Source organism: Glycine soja, chromosome 17 (genome assembly GCF_004193775.1).
Source record: "Glycine soja cultivar W05 chromosome 17, ASM419377v2, whole genome shotgun sequence".
In the NCBI taxonomy this organism is placed as follows: domain Eukaryota; kingdom Viridiplantae; phylum Streptophyta; class Magnoliopsida; order Fabales; family Fabaceae; genus Glycine; species Glycine soja.
In genome coordinates, this window is record NC_041018.1 from 2108000 (window position 1) to 2115852 (window position 7853).

Genomic DNA, 7853 nt, shown 5'->3' on the forward strand with positions numbered 1-7853 from the left:
AATGACTGTTAGCAAAGTTCAGAAAAAAAATACTATTTAAATAAATTTGGTGCATCCAAATTAAGTTTTTTAGGAAAATAAAATATTTGAATCACATTTAAACATGACAATTAATATTTAATTAATTGCAATAAAAAAATCATTAATTAAGAATCTATATTTGTAAAACAATGAAGTAGCAGTACTTTCCAGGTAACTTCTGTTCAACTCAATGACACAAAAGAGTTGCTTATAAGTTTTTACATTGAAAATTGTGAATATCCGTTTAACAGGCTTTAAATGGGAATTCAGACATATACAAAAAAAAAAAAAAAAAAATCGTCAAGCATTGCCTATATTTTTCAAGTCTCCTAGGAATTCAAACATACTTATTAGTTCTGTACTGTACCCAACTCACACACATCTAGAAGTTTAGGTAAAAATCTCTCCTTTTTTGATAAGTAATCCACAGGCATTGGCTATATTTTTCTATAAGGTATGTGCATGTTTTGACAACGAATGCAAAAAAATATTGGGAAATTACATTTGCTAGAATGTAAAAGATTGAGCAAAATCATGTGAAATGTTTGAAATATGACAACGTTAAATAAACAAAGGAAGGATTGTGATATTCAGAGTTCAACTTAAGTTGGTCAGCAGAGTGCGTTAATTCAAATTTTAAACGTATAAACTGGGATATCATCAATTTGTGTTAAGTAAACAAGCATTGACCAACAACACAATTCAGCAGTTCCATCCCACAAGGAAATCTCTTCTAGCTGTATCTAAATGCAGTATATATTAACACTACAGCTAACTGAAACAGTGGGAATTAGCCGGACGAAACGGCAACACACAATTTCCACGACATTTCAACACAAAAATTACAAAAAACAAATACGATTTCTTTTAACTTAACGAGAGCAAAGGGCAGATACGTCATTTCCTCAAAACCGCGTCAACTGTACCAAGTCATTACAAGTACAGCAACAACATTTGAAGATAAATATACGTTACTTGCACAACCAAACTGAACACAACCAACTCACTGCAACAATAACAATCAAAGAAAAGAAACCTTCTCAGACACACAACAAAAATAACATGGAAATGGAATCGAAAGACTATGCCTTCAGCGGCAAGATAATGCTAATCGCCATTGTGGTTCTCTTCATCGTTATCATCATAATGCTTTGCCTCCACGTCTACGTCCGGCGGCGCCTCGTAAACGCTCGCCGCCGGCCACAGCTCCGCCGCAGTAACCGCCCGCAGTTCGTGTTCTACATGGACCCCGCCGCCCGCATTGCCCTCACCAGGCGGGGGCTTCACCCCTCCGTGATCTCCACGCTCCCGATGTTCACCTTCTCCGCCACAAACAACCCAACGGAATGCGCGGTTTGTTTATCAGAGTTCGAGAACGGGGAAACGGGTCGGGTATTGCCCAAATGCAATCACAGTTTCCATACTGAGTGCATCGACATGTGGTTTCAGTCTCATGCCACGTGTCCGCTTTGCAGGGAACCCGTAGAGGCTATACCCGAGCGAGAAACCCGATCCGAGGTGGCTGTTATTGTGTGCGACAACGAACCGGTTCGGGAAGAGGTGAACCGGTCTGGACCGGTGGGTGCTTCTTCTTCTCCTTCTGCTGCTTCGTTGCATATTGAGAGCTTGGGGTGCGAGTCTGGGTGTGAGTCGGGATCGTCGTTTCGTTTGCCGGTGAGTCGTATATTGTCGTTTAAGAGGGTTCTGAGTAGAGAGAAGAAAGAAAGCGTCGGGGGAGGATGCAGCTCCATGACCGACTTAGACGTAGAACAACGACGAGAGTGTGACTCGGTGAGTTGATGGCGGCGACAACGTGGAATCGAAATTAAATGGGTCCGAAATTCACGCTACGCCAGAGTTTCCAGAGGTGACGTGCCACAACACTGTCAAGTGTCGACGTGATATGTACCAGACCATGTACATTGTACGGTCAAAAGATCAAAAGAGAATGACAAATTAAAAGATTATTTTATTTTATTTTTAAAATCTGCGTTTTTGTCATTTTGTACCGTCAAAAGATCAAAAGAGAATGACAAATTAAAAGATTATTTTATTTTATTTTTAAAATCTGTGTTTTTGTCATTTTCTTTTAATTTAATAAAAGAAAATGAATTTTTGTTTATATTATTTTTTTCTAAGTACAACAATAAGAATTTAAGTAGAAATAGTAGTTTAGTCTCATCAGAAATATAAAGTGACTTGAATGGTTAAGAAAAAAATGAGAAGAAAGTGATAAATTGAATCTCTCGTGTTAACAAAATTAATATTTATCGATAAAAATATTTTAATTCATGTTCTGTATTTATGATTATAATTAAATGTGTATATAAATTAGGTTGGATTAAGTTTGATTAAATTCATTATTTTATTCAATCAAAATTCTATATATTGTTGGTTTTGTGTAGTTTTATTATTAAATTCAATCCAAAACAATCTAATCATAAATAAGATGAATCAAGTCAAGTTAATTGATTTTGAATAATTAAAATTTATTTTTGATTTTGTAAACAAAATTTTTTAGAATAACAATTTATTTTCTCTTAACATTATACAAATATATAATGGCTAAATATATTTTAAAGAGATTAAATTATGACTATAATTGATTAATAAAATGAATAATTTTAATGCTAATACAATATTTTTATTTCAGATAAAGAAATATTATATTAATATAAGAAAACATAAACAAAATAATAAAAAAAGAAACAAAACAACAACTAAAAAAATCATGGGTAGTTTAATTTAAAATTTTAATTTGATAGACTATGTTAGAAAAAATTTATAATATTTTGCATTTAATAAACATTTTTTTATGGGAGTATTTAATAAACACAATATTATTGAATCATAAATTATCTTGTGGTCTATGATTGGTAATGGACAAATTTTTGAGATCAAGGTTATGTGAATTATAATTTGTGAAGTGAAAAAAAAAGAAGAAAATATGAACAAAATCCTGAAAGAAATAATTTTTTTGTCTGACTATTGATATGAATTGAAATAGTCTCCACATGAAAACAGTAATTAATTTTTATCAAAGATGTAAATGCACACAAGTTTATTTCATACTCAAGAATCAATCTATATCACCTTATGTTAATAGCTTAAAAAATCATAAATAATTTAATTTAATACACTTGTTACCATTAAAGTCATTACATCTTTTTTAAAGGAATTAAACTCACTACATAAACATATTTTTGTTGTCTTTTCTTATCTTTGGTACTTGTGGAAGCATATTTAATGAGAGCGTCAAAGTGAGTAGAGTTATTAATCTTAAATATACAACCATACTCAAATGATTAAGATTGTTTTTATTTAGTTTTGATCATAAAAATTATTTAAATTACATGATTGGGAATTGGTAGTGCAAATTGCATTTTAATTCAATTCTTCACATTATTAATTGTATAAATCTTTCTTACAATGTAAGGATATTTTTTTAAAATTAAGAAAAATTTTAAATTATAGTAAATTGAATTATATTAATGAAAAAAATTTAATTTACAAAAGTATCATAATTAATTTAAGAAAATAAGTAAAAAAAAATATAAATGACTCAATTTGAGCAGAGAAAGAATACTTTTTTTTAAAATTAATATAAAAATGATTGATGCACAATGCAAAAATATTTTTTTTAAGTTGCTATTAAATAAGTGTTTATTTTTATTTTGTATTTTATTAAAAAAAATAACAGTTTTAAAAATAATAAATAATCACGCGTCTTAAAAAAAATCTAACAAAAGAATATTCTCACGTTCAACACCATATAATAGATTGCTGCCACAAAGACTGTCTTACGTAGCTCCAGCCTCTAATTAACCAGTATTCGTTCAATAATTGTTCGTACCTCCCACCATAGTCCATGGTGGGTTTTTTTCTTCTTCTAGGAGTTAAGTTGATCGTGACTTGACTTGGGGTATCAGATCACTGAATACAAGCATCTATAACGATATCAGACACAGTTTTTTTTATTAAAAAACCCTATTTTTTTTATTTATTTTTATTCTCTCCTAAAAATAGGCCAGAATTATTGATTTTTACCAAATTTAACGGGTTCATGATTATTTATTGTTGTTGTGCATGATGTTTGGCGACATCATAATTATAATGTCGATCGATGTAATAATCTGAAGCCATGCACCGAGGAACACGATGAAGAAGTACAAATAAAAGCGTGTGGGGAACATACATATATTGCGTGAGGTTGGGTTTAGTAATGTATGTGGCTAGTGATCATCAATGAATCCGTCTGGAGTCAGGACTGAAGTCACCGAGTCAGTGTATATATTCATTATTCAAACTTCAAACTCATGTCCTTTCCTGCGGCTATGAAGATCAATCAGACTTCAGATGTAGGGATTATATATTATGCATATTATTTTTTATTTATGTGCGTTTGCTTGCTAGTTGTATAGTTAGAACAGTAGAAAGCGTGTACAGAGATAGAGGCTCCAAAAACGGAATCTGGATCTTCACTGCATACAAGTTGGGTGGGACACACTTCGCACTATATGATATTCTCACATCAACTTATAATCGTTGACACATTCAAATCTCCAGATAATGATAAGTTGTTCACTTCGATGTGGAAGCAACCATTTTCAAAAAAAAATAAAAATTCTGGAGATGTAAGCAAAGTGAAGCACCTACATCCATTTTTAAAATCTGGATACAATTTGGATTAAATTAGTTTTTAGTTAATCTTTAAAACACATATCCACAATTAGATTTTATCATGAATTATTTTAAATATAAATTATGCTAATTTAAGTAGAATAAATTTGCAGGCAAACAACGTTGTTGGCATATAGATTTTTTTTAGGAAATTATAGTTTTTTATTTATTTTTGTATTCACCTTTTCTTATATTTTTTAATTTATTATCTTTCCTGTTTCTTATTATTTCGCACCTACAAGTGCCAGTGCCGTTTGATGGGGTCCATAATCCCATGAATTCCAAAAATATTTTTTTAAAATAAAATTGTGATGCAGTAGAGGATAAACGGGTGAAATTATTAAAATCTTGACATAATTCATCTTCTAAATTAAATTGAAGAATCGGTCAAATTCTAAAGTTTTGACATGATTGGTGGAATTACGTAAAGCATAGAAGTTTACTTTTACTTATTTTATTTTAAAGTTAATTAAGTTTCCTATACGCTACACACCAGCCAAACATACTTTTACTCCTAATAATTGTCATCATTTTATAAGAAAAAAAATCTGATTTTAATATTAGTTTTTTTTTTTTTTTCAAATCAAAGAGTTTAGTTTAGTTGGGTTAAATATAGTATGTGAGTTGTTATAAATATTTTAGTATTTATCTTCGATTTATACAGATTTGGATTCATACACATGAAAAATAATTACAAATATTCCAATCATTTGCTACCAACCTTCGTCGTGCCAACAGCCAAGAGAGAGAACTACCATCAAAGTATCTGGATTGGAGATGATATGAGACACGTTAACCTAGTTCACATATAAATCTTGTACTAGTTCAGCTAACATACTAACACGCAATCTTGAAAGGAGTTTGTTAATTCACTTATTTGTCATCATTCTATCTCCAATTGAACAAGTGCCAAGCTCCCTCTCCTCTAGCATTGTTAAGTACCTAATCACGTTTCCCTCCCAAACTGTAAAACGGAGGTACATTGAGAAGCCCTTAATCCAGCTTCAAGAGAAGTCTATAATTTCATATTACATGAACGATAGTTAAACAAAATTAAAGTTATTCACACGAATCCCTTTATTTGTCTTGTTTCGATTGAGATGTTTAGATTTTTTTTCCTTCGTTCCCTTCAAAGACTTAGAGAAAAGCTAATTTAATAATTTAAAAGAAAAAATATCATTATATATATATATATATATATATATATATATATATATATTCCTTTTAATTTTCCTACCAACTATTTTTACTCCTTTTAAACGGACCCTTAAATTCAAAACCCAATTAATTATGTTTAGAGCAACTGTCCGTATGATTCAGCCATTTGTAACATCGAAATTGAACTTTGATTAATAAATTGACATTTCTGGGCTTGGGCTCATCATCAAACTGAACTTTCCCAATCCCACCAAAGTATGGTGCATATAAAGAAGAGTGTTAGTATTTTTTTTTTTGTTTAAATATGTTTTTGTTCTTGATAAATATCTGTTTTTTGCGTTTGGTCTCTAATAAATTTTTTCTTTGGATCGAGTTTCTAATATTTGAAATTTTTTGTCTTAGGTCCCTACCTCTGAAATCGTTATCTGCTTATATTTCCGTTAACTGACCACAAAGGCATATCACGTGTGGTGTCACATCGGAATAAATGTCTGAGTGAGATTATATGTAGATTTTTTTTATATATAAAAAAGTAAAAAACGATGTGATTTTCCTTCAACTCTGTTTTCCTTGGTTCTGTGTTCTCTCTCCTCCCTTTTGTTTCTTTGTTCTGCCATCGAACAACGACATAAGACCTACAGCGCGACGATCTTGTTGTTCGGCACCACCACGTTCATGGTTGTGGTCACCATGGTCACGTTGCAGAGCCTCATCACGACAAAGCTTTGTATATTTTTGGTATTATAAACATAAACATGGGATGGGATAAAGGGTGATGCTTTTGTGGACACACACGAACACTTGGGTCTTCCTTCAACTCCACACCCCTAATCCAACACCAACACCTATCCCTTCTTCATTCTCACATTCTACAATTCCCATAACCTAAAAACAAAAACATCTTTTCTTTTTCGTTTTTCGAGAACACCCTTCTACTTATTTTTTCTTCTCTTCTTCTTCTTCTTCTTCTTGGACTTGCTTTGATTTTTCTCTTAGTTTTCTTGATTTTTGTTCTTCTGGGGTTTATAGGGTATCACAAAACTACTTCTTTGTTTTTTAAAATTTTTTTTTGGGGGTTTTGGTTTCATTTTTTGGGAACACCCTTTTACTTTTTTTTTTCTTTTCTTCTTCTTCTTCTTGGTCTTGCTTTGATTTTTCTCTGAGTTTTCTTGATTTTTGTTCTTCTGGGGTTTATAAGGTATCACAAAACTGCTTCTTTGTTTTTTTTAAATTTTTTTTGGGGGTTTCGGTTTTTTCAAGTTCTACTTTGGAACAACTTAAATGAAATAAATTAATTTTGTTGAAATAAAATAAAATAACATGTTGTTGCCTGTGGTAGATGGTGACTCAAAAGCTTTGAGGGGTTTTCGGTGAATGTGTGTGACAAGTCTGTGCTTTATTTTCTTTTAATCAATGTTTTTCTTTTTTTCTCTCTCTTCATGTTGATCGTTTCTAAAGAAACCTTATGTATATGGGCATTGATTACTTTAACTTCAACTTGAAATTGGCTCAAATGGATGGTTTATTCAACTTTTATTCTTTATTTTTTTTCTTTGAGGCATTTTCAACTTTGTTACCTCTTATTTCCTTTTCCACCCTATTGTTGATTGATCAAAATTCAGTACCATCTTCTCCCAAGGATTAACATATGAAGTTAACTTTCTTTTTTTTCAAAGAAGAAATGTAAGGATCTTTTAAGTGAAAATATCCATATCAAATGTAGAAGCAGTATTGTTATATGATTAACTCAAGGTTTTTGCTTACATGCAATATTATGTTATGAAGTTGTTCCAGTTCGCAAAAATAAAAATGTATTAACAAGAAAAATGCACACCAATTGTTACGTATTCTTCTAAACAATAGATTTAGGGGAAAATAAGGTGGTAGGGAACCAATACACATCTAAGAAATCCATAAAATGTCAATTCGTTGCTTACAAGGTTAAAATATCTTCAATAGAAGGTGTATAACGAAAACTACAAGTTCAAAAGGCA

At 31.1% G+C, this 7853-nt stretch overlaps 1 protein-coding gene across 1 annotated transcript; it reads left to right on the forward strand.

The window, feature by feature from the left end:
* The first annotated feature begins 951 nt into the window (after positions 1-951).
* LOC114392750 (RING-H2 finger protein ATL2-like) lies at positions 952-2007 on the forward strand. Its single transcript, XM_028353977.1, has one exon. The coding sequence runs from the start codon at positions 1084-1086 to the stop codon at positions 1819-1821; it is 738 nt and encodes a 245-aa protein (XP_028209778.1). The 5' UTR covers positions 952-1083; the 3' UTR covers positions 1822-2007.
* The last annotated feature ends 5846 nt before the right edge of the window (positions 2008-7853 follow it).